Source organism: Fusarium graminearum, chromosome 1, assembly GCF_000240135.3.
Source record: "Fusarium graminearum PH-1 chromosome 1, whole genome shotgun sequence".
NCBI lineage: Eukaryota > Fungi > Ascomycota > Sordariomycetes > Hypocreales > Nectriaceae > Fusarium > Fusarium graminearum.
In genome coordinates, this window is record NC_026474.1 from 8493568 (window position 1) to 8515049 (window position 21482).

The following is a 21482-nucleotide window of genomic DNA, read 5'->3' on the forward strand; positions in this document are numbered from 1 at the left end:
GTATAAAAGTTGTCGGTCAATGAAAAAAATCCCATCGGAACATTGCAGTCGTATTTATGTTGGTCTACGGCCATAACTTTGGCTCAAATTTATGACTACTTGAATAGTAGGCATATGTCTGATTTATGTCTGTTACAATAGATAACTTCTGCAACACTTAGGTCTTGACTCTCTTCAGGATCTTTTCTCGATAGGCTATTAGAGAAATAACAAATCCTAAGTTATGGAGACGGGAATTTGCATATCTTGATGCATGTGTATTGGGGGCATAACTTATGGCCTGCGTAGACCACGCTGCCCGCACATCACAATGCCTGACCCCTAAACCCACTGAAGCCCACTGTAACTTAAACATCAACAAGACATCCATCGCACCTCTCATCAACACGTGTCAAAACACCACCCGTGATATCTTCATTCCTTTCAACACATCCTGCCATTCATTTCATCACCAAAGCACAAACATGGCTCCGTCTCCTGCAAATGAGAGCCCTCCGGCGCCCTCGCCACCGTCCATGATCAAGGGCGCATCGCTGCTCATCATCCTCCAGCTCACCTCCCGTCTGATCACTTTTATCGCCAACCAGCTCCTTCTACGCTATCTCACAGCTCCCCTTCTGGGCCTGTCGACGCAACTTGAGGTGTACTACCTCTCTGTTCTCTTCTTCGCGCGCGAAAGCTTGCGTGTGGCGATTCAGCGAAGGGACGCTGGGTCCAAAGCAAAAGAAGAGAGCCAAGCAGTGGTGAACTTGGGATATCTCTCTATTGGCCTGGGAAGTCTCGTCAGTCTCAGTCTGGGATGGATGTATCTTGCGTACGCCACTGAGGCGACGCTCTCAACGCCGTATCTTGTCGAGTCGCTGTACCTGTACGGATTGGCAGCCATGGTTGAGCTGTTGTCTGAACCGTGCTTTGTTCTCATGCAGACTCGATTGCAATTTGGTACACGAGCTGCTGCAGAGGCTATTGCGACGTTTTTTCGATGTATCGTCGTATTTGGATCTGCGGTATGGGCGTCCAAGCATAGTGATATTGGAGTGCTTCCTTTCGCTCTTGGTCAAATCACCTATGGTGCTACACTGCTCCTTGTATACTTGGTATCGGGATATCAGCTTGCCTCTTCGATCGGCTTCTCTCTTTTCCCCAAAACCATAACCTCAGAGGACAACCGTTTCTGGGGATCCATGTTCGATAGACCCACGATAGGTCTTGCTGGTAGCATGATGGCTCAGAGTGTGGTCAAGCATCTCCTTACTCAAGGCGACACATTTCTCATTTCCTTGCTTGCCTCCGCCAACGTTCAAGGAGCGTATGCACTCGCAAACAACTACGGCAGTCTTCTTGCCCGTCTTCTCTTTCAGCCTGTTGAAGAAAGCAGCCGAAGCTATTTCTCTCGATTGCTATCATCGGTAACGCCTGTCAAACAAGGCGGTAAGCCGTCACCCGTTGTTACAGAAGTAAAGCAAAACCTGTCGACGTTGCTCCGACTCTATATACTTCTATCGTCAGTCATCATCTGCCTTGGACCTTTTGCTGCTCCGCCTCTTTTAGCTATCGTAGCTGGCAGGCAGTGGGCTGGTTCAGGGGCTGGAGACGTCCTTGCGGCGTATTGTTTCTATATCCCTTTCCTTGGCTTGAACGGCATAACGGAATCTTTCGTGGCATCTATCGCTACAGAGACCGAAGTTCACGGACAGTCTGTCTGGATGGGCGCATTTTCTGTCGTCTTTGCTAGTTCAGCTTTCCTCTTCATGAGAGTCTACCCTCTCGGCGCCATCGGTTTGGTGTTGGCCAACATCATCAACATGGCGTGTCGCATCACCTGGAGCGGAGCATTCATCAAGCGCTATTTCAAACGATATGGAGCTGAATTCAAGATCAAGAGTCTACTTCCCGAGAGCACAGTGGGCGTCTCAGTCGCTACAGCCATTCTCCTCAAGCAACTAAAAATCGCGGACAACGCAGATCTACCGATCAAATCTCTCGTCAAGATCGCTGGCTCGGCCATCCCATTATTGATTCTCATGTACGTCTCTAAAATTCCAAACATCAGACTTTTTGAACAAATCTAATTCATCGCAGCCTGGTCCTCGAGCGCCGTTTTATCCTCGAGTGTCTAAACTCGGTGCGCGGTCGCAAAGCCGCCAAACAATAGTGCTTTTTCCATAATAGTAATTCTAATCAAATGTGATCTTGGTGGACTTTGCGTTCATGTCGACATCCTTGAAGAAAGCGCCGTACATGTCGTGAGCCTTCTTCTTAACAGTGGTGCCGAACTTGAGGAGGTCCTCGGGCACGGGCTGGTTGGCACCTCGGAGAATGTTGACGAGACTAGAAGAGTGAGCATATGTTCATGTGTCGATGCGTGATTTACTTACGAGCCGGAGTGAGACTTGTCCTCAACAGTAAAGAAAGTGATAGCCTGGCCGGTCTTGCCAGCTCGGCCGGTTCGTCCGATACGGTGGACGTAGTCCTCAATGGTCAAGGGGAACTGTTCATGTTAGCGAATACACAAGAAACCATATAATGGGAACATACTGTAACGTTGATAACGAGCTTGACCTCGGGAATATCAAGACCACGGGCAGCGACATCAGTAGCAACAAGAACAGGAGTTTGTCCAGACTTAAAGGCCTCGAGACTCCTTGTTCGCTGCTCCTGTCGCAAATCACCGTGGATACCACCAACGCGGATACCCTTGCGGCTCAGGAAGTTCTCAATACGAGTGGCCTCCTTCTTGTACAAGCAGAAAACCAGAATACGGTCGTTCTTCTTGCTTCCCTGCTGGTGCTCCTTCAGGACCTCGAGGAGACGGAATTCCTTCCCTCTGGGCTCAAGAACCTCAACGCTCTGTGAGATTCTTGCGTTGGCCTGGAGCTCAACAGCTCCACCAGCAGTCTCCTTGCCACCGGATCCAATGGCGATCTTGACGGGGCTAACCATGAAGGTGGCTGCGAGCGTCTGGACCGACTGAGGCCATGTAGCTGTGAACATGAGTGTCTGGCGCTTCTCGCGAGGAGGGCAAGAGCTGAGAATCATCTTAATATCCTCCTCGAAACCCTTGTCAAGCATACGGTCGGCCTCGTCAAGAACGGCGAAGGCCGAGTGGCTAAGATCGACAGTTCCATCGGACATGAAATCTTTAAGACGACCGGGTGTTGCGACAATGATGTCAGCACCACGGTTGAGGAGGTTTCGCTGGTCATCCTTGGAAGCACCACCGTAGAGGCAGACACACTTCATCCTGTTGAGAGCCGCAACGGAAGCCATCTGCTCATAGGTCTGCATAGCGAGTTCTCGTGTAGGCGAAACAACAACAGCCTTGGTGTGCTTGTGCTTGAGGGCAGAGATGGCCTCAACACAGGGAAGCGCGAAAGCCATTGTCTTTCCGGATCCTGTCTCGGCAACACCAATCACATCACGGCCAGAGAGGGTGAAAGGCCATGAAGCGGACTGAATGGGTGTGGGCGCCTTATAGTTGGCGAATGGTGAGGGCTTCTTCTCGAGGAGGTTTGTAGCAGGGAGCTGGTGGAATTCCAGGACGGGGCGAAGAGTAACGTTCTCGGTCTTGGGGTCGGTAATGTGGATTTCGTTCTTGGAGAGAAACTCGTCAATCTCAGCTTGGGGAACGTTAGAGAGCGCAATGGTTTGAATGTAAGAGCCGCTTGAGGGAGCCTCGGAGTTAGAAGAGGCTTCGGTAGTGGTAGTCTTCTTCTCCTTCTTGGACTTCTTGGGAGCCTCATCAGAGACTTCGGCAGCAGGCTCAGCAGATGCCTCAGCTTCGGCCAGCTTCTGCTTCTTCTCCAGCTTCTTGGCCTTCTTAGCCTTCTTGCGCTCCTTCTCAGCAGCACGGTCAGCATCAGAGTTCTCAGCACTAGGCTCAGACTCTTGGCTCTTCTTCTTCTCCTTGCGCTCTCGCTTCTCAGCCTTTAGGCGAGCCTTCTCTTCGGAGTCGACCTTGGTCTTCTTGGTGGGTCGATCCTCGCTGTCAGCGAGTGAATGCTTAGTGGCAGCCATATTGAATGATTTGACGTATTGAAGCGACCAAAAACAACTTGCACGAAAAGTGGTCGATGTTATCGCAGAATGGCTGGGAACTTGCGACGCAGAAAATTGAGTGGGATAAGACATGTCGGGACAGAAAAAAAAGTGGCTTATCGATAAGCAACCCGCCTCTAGAGGACCCACTTGACCTGCATCTTATTCCGCACCAAGACTCCACTACTTTACAACCCAAGTTCCTATCATCGGAGGACCCTGAAGTCCAATATCGAATTGTTCCAAATTGGCTTTTACTTGGTCAATATCGCCTGGAAGATGATACCACAATATTGAACTGCTTACCATAAATCTCTTTCTGATACATTGTTCCCTTCGTGACCGAGTTGGGTTCACAGTTCAACCAGTCGGCGACACGTGTGTCCTGTTGTGTCTTGGCCATAGGAACCATCAACTCTCTAAACGACAAACTACATTTCCTAGGCTTTCGAATGCGTAACAATACTGTATGAATCTCCACCAGCCGATATCCAAACTGGATGGGTGTCATACCTGTAGAGCTGTCACAAGAGCCTTCATGATGCAACTTCCCGTTCGGTTATGGTAACTTGGATTGAGTTACCATAACGCCTTACTTTACTGGGCGATGCAAGAGAGTTCGAAACTGGCTTGGTAGAGTTGATCACCTTTGATCATTATGCTGAGCCAGTCTTTGAGGCCTTATTCCACAGCCAATGAAATAGTGTATGTTGTACTATTTCGCCTCAGCAGGCTCGTTGCTTTCAGTATTGGACTACTTCACGACTGCCTCAGTACTAGTCGTGATCCCTCTTCGTCATGCCTCTGTCGTATATTATGCACGAGTATGCTGTGCTGAAAGGGTCAGACCGTTCACGACGCGGCAGATGGCATACAAGTGTACGCCGGCCCCAGTTACAATGGCATCCATGTCTTGGATCCATAACTTTCATAAGTTTTACAGATATCTTTTAATGGATATGGCAAGCCAAGGTCTTTGCTCACCCCCGGGCCGACCTGATATCTATGGTGTCGGTGTTCGCGCCGCATTCTACACGCAATGGCTCGGTACGTTGATCATGGAGTACATTTCTGAAAGCGACCTTTCAGATTTGCGTTTTATCGGCCTCTCCTCATCTGCAGCTGCATCAATATCCCTTGTTATTGGAATAGCACACAACGCCTTGACTCCGCTTGATATTTACTTTTTACTCCTCTTTGGCATTGGCTTCTTTTTGTTCCTGATGCCATTGTGCATCTGGCGCGTGATAACAAGATGTCAACCACACCTCGACCCTTTTCTACTCACAAACGAAGTTCATGGGACCTTTTACTATCTCGTCGCTCTCACAATACTCATGGCTACTTTGTCGATGGGAACATGGTATTACACCGTCTTTCTGCCGCATCTAAGCCGCGGCTGTCGCGATGTTGTGTTCATGCTCGGACAGGTAAACTTGGAAAGTAAGGAGTATGTTATAGTCGGAGCGGTTTTCTACATTGGAGTTCTGTCCAGTATTGGCGGATTTATCTTTCTAAAAACTTGCTGCACTCCGATAACTCATTCAAGTACCAGGAATAGGAGAAACAGGTATGAAACGCTTCCACTCCACCAAGCTTATAAACCTGCTAAACGTTGCCAGGGCAAGAATTGTCTGGCGTCTTAGGAAACTTCGTCTCTCATCTGGGCTCATAATATTCACCCTTTTGATCGTTGCCATCGAGCTGCCCATACTATGGAATCATATTCAAGGCGTGTATGACTTTGCGACCATCACTCAGTTACTTCCCTTCGTCTTCTCAATCGGTATATTTCTGCGCTCTTGGGCACTCTACGCTAGTAGCGCCAACATAAGGGATGGCGATGCTAGAACAAGACCACGTCCAAGTACACCATCGTCGTCGTCGTCGTCTTCCCCTTCGTCTTCAAATGGCGAAATGGTCAACGTGGTACGAATCTATCGAGCACGCAGTCCTCGATCGTATTATCCATATGGGTATTACCCTTATGGATACAATCCTTATGGCTATGCACAATACCAAGACGGAAACCCTTACGACGACAACGATGACTACTATCACGATAACTACTACTACAACAATGACGAAAATTCTTCAGAGGAATCCCAAGAGCCGCGATGGCCTCCAGGAGTTCACTACAGTCGGCGACCATAGATTGACCATTTTTAAATATAATTACTTATATCATTCTTTGTCCATCATATCTCAAGGTGAAGGTTCGGTGAAGCTCGGTGAACCCCGCCGCACAGACCTCAAGTAGATCGGATGGACCTTCACCCCGCAACCGCAAGTAAACAAAACTGTCCATCTTTAAATCCAAACCCGCAGCTTTCCATCGCCATTACCTGGAATACCCCTTTTTCGACAGTACCCACGGGAACACATAAAATGTCGTCAAAAGAAACATCAAAGAGCAAGGACAAGGAAAAGTCCAAGGTCCACAAGCTTTCTCTCAAAGGCAGCGCCCGTCTCGTCGCCGAATTTGTACGTCTACATAGCTTCTGGGTTCCTTTTCGTCTGCGCGAAGGTTTGCTAACGGTCTACAGTTCCAATACTCTATTCACAGCATTCTGTACGCGAAACTCACCAATTGATCGATTTCGTTTTACTGACAGCTTCATTAGCTTCCAACGAGGAGTCTACCCAGCAGAAGACTTTACAGTGTACGTCCTCCCAACGATGAATCTCGCTTCGAATCGTTCGAACTAATTATATAATTCAGCGTCAAGAAATATGGCCTCAACATGCTAGGTAAAAGCGCATACTCGCGACTCCGCGACTTTCAGCTAACAACGATATCCAGTCTCGGCCGATGACCAAGTAAAGGCATATATTAAGAAGATCATGTCCCAGCTCGACAAGTGGATGGTCGGCGGCAAGATCTCCAAGCTTGTAATTGTCATTACAGATAAAGACACAGGCGAACACGTTGAGCGCTGGCAATTCGACGTACGTCTTTCCCTATTCTCCCTGATTGACATCACGATCTGACAAGATGAAAAACAGGTTCAAATCTTCCAGCCCGTCAAGAAATCCAAGTCCTCGAAATCAGCACCCAAAGACCAAGAAAACCCTGCTGCTGGAAGCGCCGCTCCTACCGCACCCGAAAAGACAGAACCCGAAATCCAAGCCGAAATCGCTGCCATTTTCCGCCAAATCACTGCATCCGTTACTTTCCTCCCACAACTCAACGGCGACTGCACATTCAACGTGCTCGTATATGCGGATGCTGATAGCGAGGTCCCCGTTGAATGGGGTGACTCTGATGCCAAGGAGATTGAGAACGGCGAAAAGGTCCAGCTGAGAGGTTTCAGCACGGCGAACCACCGTGTCGATACCTTGGTCAGCTACCGATTCTCAGATTAGTTTTGGCGTGGTGGAAGAAGTGTAAGAGACGGACAAGTTGTTCTTTATGGGTTTTCGGTATATCTCAGGAATAATCATCCTGAAAGGCGTTACAAGGCGCTATAAGGACTTTGTTTGTCCATATTCAATGTTTGGCGACTGCGATGGATTTGTACGATACGTATCAGGATATCTTGTTATCTAATTCATGCATACGAAACGGCTCCATCATCTTGGCGATGTGTGCCTCGTCTAGCCCTTTCTAATCTTTCAAACTAAAACAACGGCATGGCATACCGCCTGCTTCTCATCAACCACGCGCCATTCCCCGTTTGATGCAACCCAACACATCCGCAAATCATCATATTGTACGCCTCGCCCGTTTCTGTGCTATTGATGTTCTCGACTAGACTCGCTTGAAAAAGTACACATACGCAAACTTGCGCATCTCGTCAACATCATGTGCCTCGACAACCTTCTCATCGTTGAAAAGGACCCAAGTCGGGACATTGGCATCTCCTAAAGCCTTGCGGATGAAGGCAACATAGTGTCTGGATACCGGTTAGCAAATCAATGATCACTATTGTTGAGAAAATACTTACCCAGCATGAATACTGGTGCCTTTGTGGCACACGATTGACCTAAGCTGGAAGGTTGCTGGCAGATCAGCGCTTCCAGCTGGCTCCTTTGTTGCAGAAGAAGCCCCCTCGGCGGGAGCATCATCGTCTCCTTGATCATCAGGGTGGCTGAATAGCCATTCTACAGCTCTCTCAAGGTCGCCGCCAGTCTCCTTCAACGCCTTCTTGGCTTGTGGAGCACCAAAGCCCATGGCTCCGAGCGTTTCGATCTTTTCAGGATCGGCAGTATCAGCCGCTCCGGTTTGAGCACCCAGATCAAGAGGTGCATCAATATCAGGGTCCTCCATATGTCCAAACAGCCATTCCATGGCGGTGTTGGCGTCAGAGTTGCCAGTGGCGTGGAGAGCGCGCGCGCAGCGGTTGTAAGGGAATCCCATGGCTTCCAATTGCGACATGGCAGTAGCATCAGGCTCAAACGCGGGTGCCTTGGCCTCCGGCTCATCGGGCAGTTGTTCCTCTCCGGGCTGCAATCCCTTGGAAAGATAGGCATCCAAATTGAAAGGCTTGTCTGGTACAAGGACAGGGACGTCCACCTTGATTGGAACCCAGTTGACAACAGTCATCTTTCGCGCGTTAACAACCAGTGTGTCCGGGAAGGTCTTGAATAGAGATTGCTTGCTAAATCCATCCTTGCTTCCGCAAGCAGAGCATGTTAACTCGACCTTTTCGGCAGCTGTGAAGTTATCAAGGCACTGTGTAAGAGACACAGGCTTGTAAGCATCTGGGCCATCCGAACCTTCCTCGCGAGGAAGCTTTTCCAGGGGAACATCGATGAAAATGTTGTCCTGCTCGTTGCTGCTGTACTTAACCTTGTGGCAACCAAGGCACTGAAGTCTTTGTTCGAGCACGAAGCGGAAGGGTTCCGTAGGGTCTTTTCCATCGGAATGAGAAGACCTGGTGATAAGCTTGAACAAATGCTGGAGAAACTCGAGCGCATCCTGCTGTCTCATCGTAGAAAATTCTTCGTGGCCTCGTCCGATAAGGTGCTTGAGCATCGCGGGTGCCAGGCCCTTCTGGTGTGTTGCAGCCTCTCTAGCAATCTCTGTGTCAGGCTTGGAATACCGTCCTGATAAAAGCCCATCAGCTACTTTTCTCAGCTGAGTCTCGAGGTCTGCAGCAGGTTCAGGAACAATAGGAAGGTCCGCGCCAGGTTGGAAGTATCTTGATTGGAAAGAAGGCATATCGAACAAACATTGAACGATACTGGCGAGATAGCAACTGTTTCCAAGGTTCCTCAGGCCAGTAAGACCAGGTCCGAATAAGGGCTTCAGTTCCTTTCCATCTTCAGTAGTCATGCTAAAGTCCCATTTGAGGTTCTGTTCAATTTGCATCTCGGTCAAGCTCTTCTCAGTCTTTTGGCGCTCGGCAAGCACGATGCCCCAGTGGTTCAAATGCTCGCCCAGCTTGTCGTCGACTCGCTCATCATCGCATTTGTAGCAATAGATATCTGCGGTACCCTCGGGGGTGATTGATCCAAGCTTGACGGCAACCCCATGGCCCGACTCGTTTGAGTGTGCAAGGGCATGCGAGTTTCCATCAACGCCACCCATCTGCTTACGACCACATCCTAGGTTGCCACATTCGATACAGAGCCAAAGGTTCTCAGCCAAATCGCAAGCATAGCAGTGGCTCAGGTCGTTTTGCTCGATCTTCTTGGAAGGCGCTTGCTGAAGCATTAAGATATGCTCACAGCTAGTCAACTCCTGCTCCCAAGCCTTGACCTCCTCCTTTCGTGAAAAGGTATTGGCCTTGAGGATGCCGTCAACCATGGGAGCAAGCTTAGGATTCGTCCGGTCGAGTTCGGTGTTACAATCGAGACACTTGACGGCCAGTGCTGTGTCGTACCTATCCTCTTCTGTTTCGGCGGCAATGGCCAGCTTGGACATCTTGGCAGGCGGTTCATCTCGTTCGACGACTTTTCTAGTGCGGCGGATGTTGAGGGCGAGAGGATGCTGGGTCAGCGCATAATGAAGTCTATCATGGTTCCGCTCGCCGGCACAACCTCCGTTGAAGCACTGCAGACAAACATCGAGACCATCAGGATCATCCTGTCAAGATGCGAGGTCAGCAAACGATTTGCGATGGAAGTCGATGGTGAAGGGTAAAGCGGGTGGGATGGCCTTACGATCGAGTCAAAACATTGGGTGCAGTCTTCGCGATATACGGACTGAGAAGGATCAGGGGGTGTCAGCCCTATAATGACGAATGTTAGCTTCTGAATCGACGTGTTGAAACGGCTTCGAAGCTTGTCGCAGCTATTATGACCCGGCCGATGGTAGATCAAACGGCGGGGTTGCTTTTAGCGCTTGACGTACCGATCAAGTCGAGATGCGGGCAAGCCATTGTGATTGATGATGGGACTTGTCTCTGTTTTGGGGGAAATGATCAGATAATGGGAAATATGAAGGAAGTGATAGCAATTTGTACAAGTTGATGGATGTGGAATCATGGAGCAAAAGCTTAAGAGGGAAGCTTTTGACAGGTACAGTGCAGTGCAGTACAATAGGCAACTTGGGTTCCAGCGCTGCGGGTCGGTAACACACGTCACTGGAGCTCTGAGCTGCCTGGGGAAGGCGGGGTAGCTGATGAGTCAGCAACATTTGACCTATTTCTTACATGATTCCATTCCCGACTGTCACTACCTAAAACGGGTAATTGAGTAATAACAGCTTCCAACATCATAATTTCAAATAGCAGTATTATTAAACATCGAAATTAACAAGTCCAGGCGACTAGACAACTGAACAAACTCTATACATTTTGATTTGAATACCATGATATACAGGTCTCTAAGTAAATAAAATAGCAAGATGTTGTGACTTGGAAACCAACCTACCCGGGAGTCATGGTGTAAGCTCTACAAGCAGAGAGAAATATCATGCCGACACAAATCACTGCTTACGGAAAGATATTGAATGCAAAAGCAAGATTCAAACATAATCAGTTGATTCAAAACATATCTGGTATTTCATTGATAATCGTAATCGGCCACCGATTAGGCAACACAACTTCTCGCCTCAATAATCCTTACACACTCCTCCCCATCAACATCCTCTTAAGCCTCGTTCTTCTCGTTGTGAGTAACTTCTCCCTGGTGATCGTTTCCACCAAACATCTTACCATCCGCCCCCGAAACACTCTGGCGGTGCTCCCAGGACTCGCTAGGCTTCCACTGCTTGGACTTGCTAGCAACACTGACTTCATCGTACAGCTGATCAACCTCCTCAAGGGACAGACCCTTGGTCTCGTAGATGAAGAAGTAAACGAAAGCAATACACAGGAAACAGCAGCCGAACCAGATGAAGAAGATTTTGGACTGGAGGTTGGCCTTTCCAGAGCCGTAATCGACGAGGTAGGGAGTAGAATAAGCTGCAACGTGTTAGTGGCATGACTAAAGAATATTGTTGGAGCGAGTAACATACCGATAGCCCAGTTGAAAAGCCAGTTAGTGGCAGTGGTCATACTGAGAGACTTGGCACGGGTCTTGAGAGGGAAGATCTCGCCAGTAACGACCCAAGCCAGAGGACCCCAGGTAGAGGCGAAGAAGAAGATGTAGATACAGACGAAAGAGACAGCAGCCTTTTGGCCAGCCAGACTCTTGACAAAGATGGTTCCATCAGCATTCTGACCAGTGGAAAATGTACCAGCCATGGCCACGATGAACTGCGAGACACACATGCCGACAGCACCCCAGAGGAGAAGAGGTCGTCGACCCCATTTGTCGATGGCGTACATTCCAGGGATTGTGGAAGCGACGTTGATGGCTGAAGTGATCATGGAAATAACAAAACCGCTTGAGATACCAGAATTCTGGAAGTACTTGGTACCATAGTAGAACTAGAAGATTGTTAGATATGATTCATATAACTCAATCTTTTGAAAGGGAGTAATTACAATGAAGTTGATACCAGTAAGCTGCTGCAGAGCCTGGAGAGCACAACCAGTGAACTGACGCTTCAGAATAGGAGGCTTGAAGCAGTCGAGGTAAGAGGACTTTCCAATGCTCGTCTCGTACTCGTGGTTGGCCCTGACCTCGGCGAGCTCAGCCTGGATAGCGGGATGATCGGGAGTGAGACGACGGATTCTGGAGAGGGCCTTGGCTGCGGCTTCATGACGATCCTTCTTGATGAGGAATCGAGGAGTCTCGGGGAGGATAATCATTCCACCGAAAAGGATGAGAGAGTATGCGAACTGAACGGCGACGGGGATACGGTAAGAGCCTGTGTCGTTGCGGCCACCTGTTGCGTTGTTGACGATAGCTGCTAGTAAAAGACCGATTGTGATGGCCCATTGATATGATCCGACAATGGCACCTCGAATCCATTTAGGAGCTGTTTCGGACTGGTATAGAGGAACTAGATGGTGTTAGTTATGTCTATACATTCTTGTTCTCGTATGATGAAGATTTACTAATAGCAGAGATCTGACCAACACCGAAACCAGCAAAGAATCGGCCAGCCAAGAACAGGGGAATAGATGTAGCAGCAACTTGAAGACAGACACCGAGGTTGAAAACCCATGTAGCAATCATAAGACCAGGGCGACGACCGATGTAGTCAGTCATAAAGGGTGACGACAGAGCACCGAAAAAGGTACCGGCGGAAAGAATCGAGACAATTCCCGATTCCTGAGCTGTTGTAATGTTCAGGTGGCCCTTGGCGTCTCTGTAGCCGGTGCTGAAGAGGCTCTGCCAGTATGGCATGGCCAGAATACCAGAGATGGTACCGGTATCATAACTGTGAGCAACTCGTTAGCTTGAGTTGTGATGGATTAATCGAGAACACGGGAAATGTACCCGTAGAGAACACCACCAAAGGCGACGAAGGCACCGATGGCGATAGCAGGCCATGTCTTGCCAGCCTCCTCGGGCTTGCTGAGCGATGCCCTTCGAAGAGTGTTCATTTTGGAGGTTTGGGCTCCCAGCCAAGGTTTTCAACGGAATGTGCTGTAGCTTGGGAGGAACAAAAGTGGAGGAAAGCAAAGCAAAGCTCAGTGATGCTTTGTTTGTTATGTATGAGTGACCTGGGACGAGAAAGTCAGTTGCACATGTGGGAGATTGCTCCCTTTTAAAGACAAACAAGGTCGGTTGATCCCAGCAACAAATAAGCTTTGTGATATGTGGCCGCGAGCCAAACGGCCACAATCAAAGCCAAAACTCAATGGGCATAAACATGAGGGGGCCAGAGGGGAGCTCTCTTTCTGGTAGTGTGCGGATTGACCGGTTAGTGGATGGAACAGGATAGCTAAGTTAGCAGATGCGGAGTAGCCGCACCATCAACTTGTGATAAGGAAGCTAAACCAGCAACCTACTAGAATCTGTACAGTAGTGGGCGAAGCTGGGGTTGCCACTGGGCGAGTGAGATTGTGGGGTTATCAGACATGGGGAGAGAAAGAGGGAAGAAGAAGAGGAGGGGGAGAGGATAATTTGGTGATTGGTTCAGCAAGGATCTCTTCTGCGAGAGTGTCTAGAGTGTCAGGGCATCCATGTCGTCAATGGCGGAGTTGACCATCTGTCTTGAGACGCCTCGGCCACATTGAGCCCAATGATATAGGACTAGGAGTAGAGGGGAGGAGAAGCTGAGGAGTTAGGCCTTGGGGCTAAGAGTAGAGAAGACGGGTAGATGGTGGCGTGTAGATGTTGCTGCTATGCTATAGAGATGCTATGCTATAGAGATGCTATGCTATACATTTTCCTTTTAGACCCTTTATTCTGCTCTTTCTTCTGTACACTCGCAACTCAAGGGTTGGGTGCCGTTCCCCCGGGCTCACCATGTTTGTGGAGTAAATGTTGGAGAGACCTGGAGAATAGAGAATAGAGACCAAAGCTAATGTATAAAATGCTGGGGTTGAGAGTGGATATTGACCCCGAGCCAAGACCCGGGCCAGGCCGGCTCGGCGACGCAGATGCCGAAGGCTATTACTCTTTTAGGCAAGTCCATATTCTCTTTGCCACGAAGTAGCATTATCTATCGCAGCGACAAAGAATAGCTTCAATTCTTAATGTTAACATCATGTACTACCTAACTATCCAAGTCAAAGTCTGGTTCTGCTTACTCTCCAACAGAGTCGTCAGCTTGTATATGTGTGTGTGTGTGTGTGCGTGTGTGTTGGCTCTGCACCTGGTGGCATGGACATAGTCCCGTATGTCAATTATAGTGCGCACGCAAAGGCCATCGAGTTCGGGCCTTTTTTGTGAGAGTTTTCGTTTCTCCCATGATGGTTGGAATCACATCATAGAGCGTCTCGTTTAATCGTCTGGAGCGTGCCTGTGACAGAAAAGTAATTTCCTCTAATCATGCAGATGTGACATGACATTTGATCAACGCGTCCCGCCTACACCATCACTCGCCTCACCCAGGTTTTATTAATGCGGTGTTACAAGGCTGAGGAAGTCGCTCAATGGTTATTGATGGAAGTATGCAACCCTTGTTTATGGGTCTAACCTTGACTGTGCTACTCTTCTCTTCATCTGCAGGGCAATCTCCTTGTGATGGCTGCACTTGAGACTCTAACCTTAACTTTGCTGCTCCTTGGTTACTGCAGGACATTAACAAATTACAGTGTCCTGCGTCAAGTTGTTGTTGTGATAAACAATACACGGACCTATGACCACACCAGTTTGGATGTCCCCGCGACGAACAAAAGCAAAAGACATCAACCCAAACTCGACTGATCAGTGGCTGATCCTCAAACCAACTCGGCTCACAGGCTAACCTAGTCACTTCCCCATCCCCATCCCATCCCCCAGATATCCATCCCTCAAAACCCCGCATCTTGGCTCGACCATTCTATCACTTGATCGATCCCTCTCCCCATCTCCAACTTCTCCCCAGTTGTCGGACCGGTGGCCTAACCCTGACCCTGGTCTAGCGCAACTCTTGCTTTACGGTGCCACCGAAACTGCACCGTTCTCGCTCGTTTCAACGGTTATCGGCATCAGTAAATGGAGACATGTTGGAGTCTGGGCAGGGATGGACCAGTCGGGCATGTCTGATGTGTCTCAACAGTGACAGTCTTTTGGGTGCAAGTCGGCGGTATTATGGAGCATCGCTTTACAATCCAGTCCAGGGTCGAAAGATCGACACTGGCCGTTGAGGGGGAAGAGACGAATCATAGATTGACAAACCGTATTACATGCAGACGCTGTCGGACCGTTGGGATTCTGACTTGAGACGACTGCAACCTCGAGTTACAACTCCAACACCTCCGCAAAATGTGCTGTAACTGGGGATGCATATTGTCTGTGTGTTTGCTTATGCGGGTCAAGATAGGCGACAACTCCAGACTTGAGCATTTCAAAACCTGGAGAAGAAACTCCGCTATCCTGGGGTTGAATTGCGTATAGCAGAAACATCGTATTGCAAAGTTGCAAGGATTGTTTGTCTATGAGTGGAAAGTCGTCTTCGTTATTCTGGAGTGATGTCGAAACAAAAGAACAATACTCACTCTCTTACAACCTATCTAATTGCTATTGCATTTCCGAGATAATATCACCAAGAGTACTGCTCTTCTGATAGAAAATTAATAATGTGAGCCCACCTTTAATTAATTTTACATCTTGTGGCTACTGAAATATTGCATCTCTACTTATACTGAAGGCTATATTATAAGAAGACTCGATGTCGATATTCACATCTTTCTCAACTGCCTGAGACCATGGCTTTATTAGAGGCGATATTGGCTATTACAACTGGCATACATGCCTGGCAAGGAAAGTTTGTATTTAATCAGCTGTTCTCCAGAGTTCTGCCTGGAGTATGGCATTCAATATCATTTCGCTAGCACTGGCAAACAGCTGTCACTGGCAAGCACTGCAAACTCCAGGCAAACAAACAATGGCATTCACGCGACACAAGCAGTGCACTCCTACATTTTTGCTTCTCCTTGATTTCCCATAGCTCAACCTGAAGTAGAGACAACATCAACAAGTACCCGTTCCGCTTTGTTGGGTTATACCAAAGGCAAGTCTCTCACCTCATTTGTTAGTGTTCGAGCGACTCGGCTTTTTTGTCATCTTTATGGTATAATTTTAGAATATGTATCACTAACTCTCCTAAAGACCAGCATGGAGCGCATCCCCAAAGACTGTGCGCCCAGCTGTGATCACACTCTTACCGCTGAAAGCTTTTCAAGCCACTGGGGACAAGGCTGGGCCAGTCGCGAACTGGTTCTATCCGAGGCGGAAAAGATCCTCCCACCGTATGAACAAGCCAAGGCCTGCATGTCACGCCAGGGTGTTCATGAGCTTTATCGTTTTCTAAAAACATTCAGATGGGTTAGCACTGCTTCCAGGCCAAGTAATCATCAAGCCTACAGGTACTTTCGGGGAACGGCGCCCAGCCGCCCAAACCAACCTGTCCGATACTATCCCTACTATTTTCTCCTACAGTCTCCGTTCCCAGGGAGCGAGGCTGTGAAGAAAATGTGCCTCGATATGGAGCATCACTGGGGGGTAAGGCTCGATTATAGGCAGCCGTTCTATCCTCGTCTCGACGACCCTGAACAGGAGCGTAAACTCATCATGGGAGACGTCGAACCTGGTGATTAATCCCTTAATTTGAATTTTTCTATGCCTGTTTCCTATCCAGGCTTGTCAACTGACCAGAGTATCGCCGACCCTTCTGAGTCCAACCAAGAGCCCAACGACACACTCCCTCCTACCGACGACCAGCTAGGCAGCAACAGTAACAACGGCGTCTTTCAGAACTACGAAGAACAGCTCAGCGCCATCAGAAGCGACTTTAAGAAGCGCATTTCCGATTTACAGAGCAATCTCGAGCTTGATAGAGACGTCGCGGAAATCGGGGTAGATTCCCAACGACACCGTGAGAAAGATCGAGAGAAAGTCGAGGAGATTCATCACCATGCCGTTCAAGCCCAAAAGTGCACCGAACAGGCTCTGGAATACGCGGAAAAGGCCCAGGAACACGCAAATGCTTCTGTTGAGCTGGTCCAGTTGCTCATGGAGAGCATGAGCTCTAGCAATCTATCTGTTGGACGCTCTTCTGGCAGTGATAGACCTTCTAGCAAGCGACTGCGCGAGAACTGAGCCTGAGTTTGGACGATATGTATGGGCTGGGACTGCACTGGGTTGAACCTGAAAGCTAGATCCGGGCAATGAGAATCTGGGAGTGCATATCGATGATAGGGGACAGCAAACAGAAATCTCTACTGGAACTTAGGGGACTAGGAGCAGGTGATAGCCCAAGGGCTACTCTGAGCTATAGACCATAAGTAGACAAATCCAGCCTCAAAGGAAGTAATAAAAACGAATCGACCTGGGAGTTCCTTCTGGCTTTGTATCTATCCAGTGAATGCGGTCAGCTATCGGTCAGAATCCTCTATAAAGGTTAAAGATATCCTCTACATGGGACCTAGAAGGAGGAGGTAGGCGAAGAAGACCCACGTCTAGGCCTAGGCTTTACCTTGCCTAGCATGACCGATTCAGCATCAGGGTCTTGTACTCGTAGTCACGAACAAATAGATGTAGAGACAGGCAAGTTGTTAATAGAATCCAAGGTTTATATATACTCTATGTGATATTATATCCAGCTCTTAACTAAAGAGCAATTAAGCCAACTCCATTCCAATATATGTATGCAACGCTTACAAGATGATATAGTTATATGTAACTCAACTCGCCCAACCCACTTACAGCCAAGTCCTACTCATACTGAGCCTCTTGTAACTACTCTGTAATGGCTTCTGATACTCCCTCGCTGTAGTCGTCGCCTCAGCTGCAACCTCCTTCCCACTTGACTCATCCTGGAAGAAGTAGTGATTTGCACTCGGCGCAAATGCAACCTTCCAAGGCACAACGAGCTGCTTCTTCTCAGGGCCGCCTCCGCAGCTGCCGTGGAAGTTGTTGCTGGGCGGACTGTTAATCGCCAGCGAGAACAAGTTCTGCGGTTCTGTAAAGTCGGTGACCAGACCGGAACGCATGATGAAGTAGCCGAGACAGAAGAGGTTGATGGCAAAGACGAGAACCAGGACCACGTAGAAGATGTTCTGCCAGCCCTGTGTGTGGCCAGACGTATACTCCTGCGTGATCATCGACGCGTTGAAAGCTTGAAGGAAGCCTGGCCCTTCCTTGATGAGGTTGCCAGGAAACTCATCGGGATCCTGGTCCCAGTAGTGGCGGAAGGGCGTGTCGATAGCGCTAATCATGATGAGCGAGCTGGAGTAGACGGCGAGGGCCTCGGCCATGGAAGGGTGGGAGGCAGGCATCTTTGGTTTGTTAAGAGCGAGTTGGGTGAGGATGCGAGCGTTGGAGGCGTTGTTGTTAACAGAACCACCATTAAGGTCCATGGACAATCGCCATTGATCGGCGAGCCACTTCCAGTCAAGAGAGGGAAGAGACCAGCCTTGGTCAGCAGGGAACGATCGACGATATGCGTTCTCATCTGCGTCATCCTCACAGTGGGCATTCATACGAGCACCTGCAGTACCCGAAATACTAAACTCGGTCGAACAGTTGGGAGAAACCCAGGATCGAAGTTGGCAGAGAGTATAGTTCTTGCTTTCAGCGCTCTTGCCTAGGGTGTAGATAGCATCAGCCTCATAGACGGTCGCGTTGGCGAGAAGGTTGTAGTCAAAGGGGTACTATGTCATGTTAGATATCATTACTATGAGTGTGATTGGTTTGACTTACCATTTGAAAGACAGGAGGACGACGCTCGTACTTGGGTCCCCATTTGAAGATATCATCGACGTCGGTTCGGTTGAGGTAGTAAGGCTTATTCTTGCTGTCTAGCGGCTGAGGAATTTCACCCGTCCAGCCAGTCCATCCCGTCTTCTGGCCAGGAATAACGGTGTTGTTGTTCTTGGCATGGGGCCATGTTGTATAGACAAGAGGAGCAAGCTCAGTCTTGTCCATATCAACGCACAAAACATTAACAGAAGGCGCGACGACACCAGCTCGGATCGTGTACTCTCCCACGCCGGCGAGATCATCGGGCTGGAGGATACCGTTCTTCTTGAGGGTGGCAGCGCCGTAGACTCCAGGATGAGGAAGGGCCAAGGTGACATTATTAATAATCCGTCCCGTCTCCTCAAACTGTGCGGCAACATCGCTATGCTCCGTCTCGATCCACTCAGAGAACATGGTGGTGTTGTCGAACAGCAGTGTAGTTCCGCCAGGTCTCTTTTTCGGGTCTGCAGAGATCTCGGTTCCGTTTTGGTTGATGTTCGTCCAGACTGTCATGTAGTTGAGTAGGTTTCGGTACGACTGTCCAGAGAACTGCACGTTCATGCATGACTCGGCAGCGTGGATGTCCTCGGTGATGTTGAAAAGATATGGACAGTCTTCACGGACGTACCCGGCGTTGGCATAAGAGGCCTTGACGTAACCCTCGAGTTCCTTGTGCTGCCAGCTTCCAGACTTGAGCTTCGGTGAGACCATTGCGTCTGAAGCGGTGGTGTAGAACGCAGCAGCGATGGTAGCGGTAAGAGACAACATGCCGAGAAGAGTCAGTGATGATGAAGGAAGAGTCTCAAAGTGAGTAATTAGAGATCCGGGCTGGATGACCCAGTTTCGCATCGTCATCTCAGCAAGAGACATGCCTTGCGCCTTTCGGATAAAGGCCCGTCGAGTAAGAACCTGGCCAAGACACGAAACAAAAACTGTGACAAAGGACATTTCGATCGTCTTTGCTAACATGGCGGCGAGAGTCGTGGCAGTTGAGGGTGAGAGTGAAGCGCTTGATGCGATCTGGTGACCCCATCGAGGTTGGAGGATGGCGGTTACTAGCCAGATACCACTTCCGACGGTTGAGTAAACGGAGAGAACATAAATAGTGATGGAAAGCCAGCTTGATCTAGGCTGATGAATATCTCGAGTCGAAGAGCAACCCTTTGGAGGCTCAGCTATGAGATATAAGCATAAGATACATACACAGGGCAACGAAACTTACCAAATTTCTTATAAAAGATCTCATCGTCAAACTCATCATCCATCTCGTCGTGTCTAGGTTCAACAATCTTTGGAAGCTTCTGTGCAGATGAAGATGAAGGCATGATCTCTCTTTCTTGGGCTGTGGGTATTTGCTTGGCCGTTTCAGTAGCACTAGGATCAGTCTGCGAGTTCCCTCTAGAACGAGGCATCGACGGGGCCCAAATCTCAGAGTATGGCTCTGGAGTTCCTTGAGAGTCGGCGATGCGCGGACTAAAAGAGCCTTGAGAAGGCGTATGACGGGGCGTGTCGCCGCTCATCAAGTTGTGAAAGGAATGCGGTGTCTCAGGCGAGCTCAGTCTGTGATGTTGATTCGGATCCGGAGACTGGGACTGAGACTGAGACGGTGCCGATCCCATTGAGATCCCCAGCCCGGAAACGGAAGTTGGAGCAGTTCCGAAGTTGGACATTTCGTGTTGATTATGGTGTTGTTGCTGTCCTCCTTCTCCTGCTGTTTCTGACGACGACATCATGAGAGGAGAGTAATAGCCACTACTGTTCCCGAATATGTTTATGCCGTGACTTCTCTTTGGTGGTTGGAGACTCTCAAAGTGATCGTCAGAGTAAGTGAAAGGGCTTGAAGCATATGGGTCGGCCATTGCGGTGAAGTAGGGGGGGACAAGACGTATTTTTCTTTCTTTCCTTTTTTTCAATCATATGGAGAAAATGATGCTGACGCTGGTCTGAGAAGCTCGACCCATGCTCTCTGCTCATCCAGAAGGTTGAAGGATTCTCGCTTGAGCCTGTTGGTTGAGCAGGGATATCACTAGTAACTTGAGCCAACGTGGCGCAGGAACAGAACCAACAGCAAAGAAGCCCAGACAAAGAGTTGCTCTAAAACGTTTGAATTTATGTCTAAAATTACAGCGGTCAAGCCTAATCCTACTCTATGTTGTGTGGTCCCTGCTCTTGTCACAGACACAAACATAAACACATAACGTAAACACACATTCTCTACTTGAGATTGAGTTGAAATAGCACGGACCCATTTTAGTTAGCTATTAGCTACAACTTACTGCTGCACTGTAATAAGGCTGAGTCCTCTTCAAGTGGATGTTGCTCAGTTACCGGCGTGGTTAAAGGGAGGCTGACCGCTATAAGTGGACCAGCAACGATCGATCAGCGAGCAGGGCTAATGAGGAGGCTATTCAACGGGAACTGACTGCATTCTTATCCTGTCAGCTATTAATTTTACTGTGTAAAAGGTAAAAATAGTGGCTCTCTCGATCCAACTGTGACGGTCATGTTGTCTGAATCCTATGTATATCTAACTAAGCCCTGCTGGCATTTCCCTCTTATGTGCGGTTGGCTATACATTTTTCTCACATGAGTTCGCGCTGCATTAAGCTAGACTGCTTGCTAATGCACAGTCGGTAAGCCATTTACAGGAACGAAACGCCACTGTTTCATCAACTATAGAGTCTATTATATCATGATACACACTTCAATCAAAGAAATCATCTCAGCCAATCTAATCAATTTCTCTTTGACTCTCTCAGTTCATCCTAACT

At 48.8% G+C, this 21482-nt stretch overlaps 8 protein-coding genes across 8 annotated transcripts; 4 read left to right on the top strand and 4 right to left on the bottom strand.

The window, feature by feature from the left end:
- Window positions 1-464: 464 nt before the first annotated feature.
- Window positions 465-2155, top strand: FGSG_02636 (uncharacterized protein; the record flags this gene model as incomplete). Its single annotated transcript, XM_011320284.1, has 2 exons — window positions 465-2026; window positions 2083-2155. The coding sequence occupies 2 exons, from the start codon at window positions 465-467 to the stop codon at window positions 2153-2155; spliced, it is 1635 nt and encodes a 544-aa protein (XP_011318586.1).
- Window positions 2156-2177: 22 nt separating this feature from the next.
- Window positions 2178-4017, bottom strand: FGSG_02637 (ATP-dependent RNA helicase DBP3; the record flags this gene model as incomplete). The annotated part of the gene is made up of 3 exons (XM_011320285.1): window positions 2178-2331; window positions 2379-2491; window positions 2539-4017. 3 exons carry the CDS (start codon window positions 4015-4017, stop codon window positions 2178-2180), a joined length of 1746 nt encoding a protein of 581 aa, XP_011318587.1.
- Window positions 4018-4937: 920 nt separating this feature from the next.
- On the top strand, window positions 4938-6192 carry FGSG_02638 (uncharacterized protein; the record flags this gene model as incomplete). Its single annotated transcript, XM_011320286.1, has 3 exons — window positions 4938-5488; window positions 5594-5608; window positions 5661-6192. The coding sequence occupies 3 exons, from the start codon at window positions 4938-4940 to the stop codon at window positions 6190-6192; spliced, it is 1098 nt and encodes a 365-aa protein (XP_011318588.1).
- Window positions 6193-6426: 234 nt separating this feature from the next.
- On the top strand, window positions 6427-7404 carry FGSG_02639 (mitotic spindle checkpoint component mad2; the record flags this gene model as incomplete). Its single annotated transcript, XM_011320287.1, has 6 exons — window positions 6427-6522; window positions 6585-6610; window positions 6663-6701; window positions 6761-6789; window positions 6842-6987; window positions 7045-7404. The coding sequence occupies 6 exons, from the start codon at window positions 6427-6429 to the stop codon at window positions 7402-7404; spliced, it is 696 nt and encodes a 231-aa protein (XP_011318589.1).
- A 163-nt stretch (window positions 7405-7567) lies between these two features.
- FGSG_02640 (uncharacterized protein) lies at window positions 7568-10364 on the bottom strand (the record flags this gene model as incomplete). Its single annotated transcript, XM_011320288.1, has 4 exons — window positions 7568-7934; window positions 7986-10069; window positions 10147-10214; window positions 10337-10364. The coding sequence occupies 4 exons, from the start codon at window positions 10362-10364 to the stop codon at window positions 7790-7792; spliced, it is 2325 nt and encodes a 774-aa protein (XP_011318590.1). The 3' UTR covers window positions 7568-7789.
- Window positions 10365-10991: 627 nt separating this feature from the next.
- FGSG_02641 (uncharacterized protein) lies at window positions 10992-13045 on the bottom strand. The gene is made up of 5 exons (XM_011320289.1): window positions 12817-13045; window positions 12432-12757; window positions 11916-12376; window positions 11444-11858; window positions 10992-11390 (listed from the first exon to the last, which is right to left on the bottom strand). Exons 1-5 carry the CDS (start codon window positions 12921-12923, stop codon window positions 11077-11079), a joined length of 1623 nt encoding a protein of 540 aa, XP_011318591.1. The 5' UTR covers window positions 12924-13045; the 3' UTR covers window positions 10992-11076.
- A 3545-nt stretch (window positions 13046-16590) lies between these two features.
- Window positions 16591-17070, top strand: FGSG_02642 (uncharacterized protein; the record flags this gene model as incomplete). Its single annotated transcript, XM_011320290.1, has 1 exon — window positions 16591-17070. One exon carries the CDS (start codon window positions 16591-16593, stop codon window positions 17068-17070), a length of 480 nt encoding a protein of 159 aa, XP_011318592.1.
- Window positions 17071-17672: 602 nt separating this feature from the next.
- Window positions 17673-20570, bottom strand: FGSG_02643 (uncharacterized protein; the record flags this gene model as incomplete). The annotated part of the gene is made up of 3 exons (XM_011320291.1): window positions 17673-18623; window positions 18673-19837; window positions 19915-20570. The coding sequence occupies 3 exons, from the start codon at window positions 20568-20570 to the stop codon at window positions 17673-17675; spliced, it is 2772 nt and encodes a 923-aa protein (XP_011318593.1).
- Between the last annotated feature and the right edge of the window lie 912 nt (window positions 20571-21482).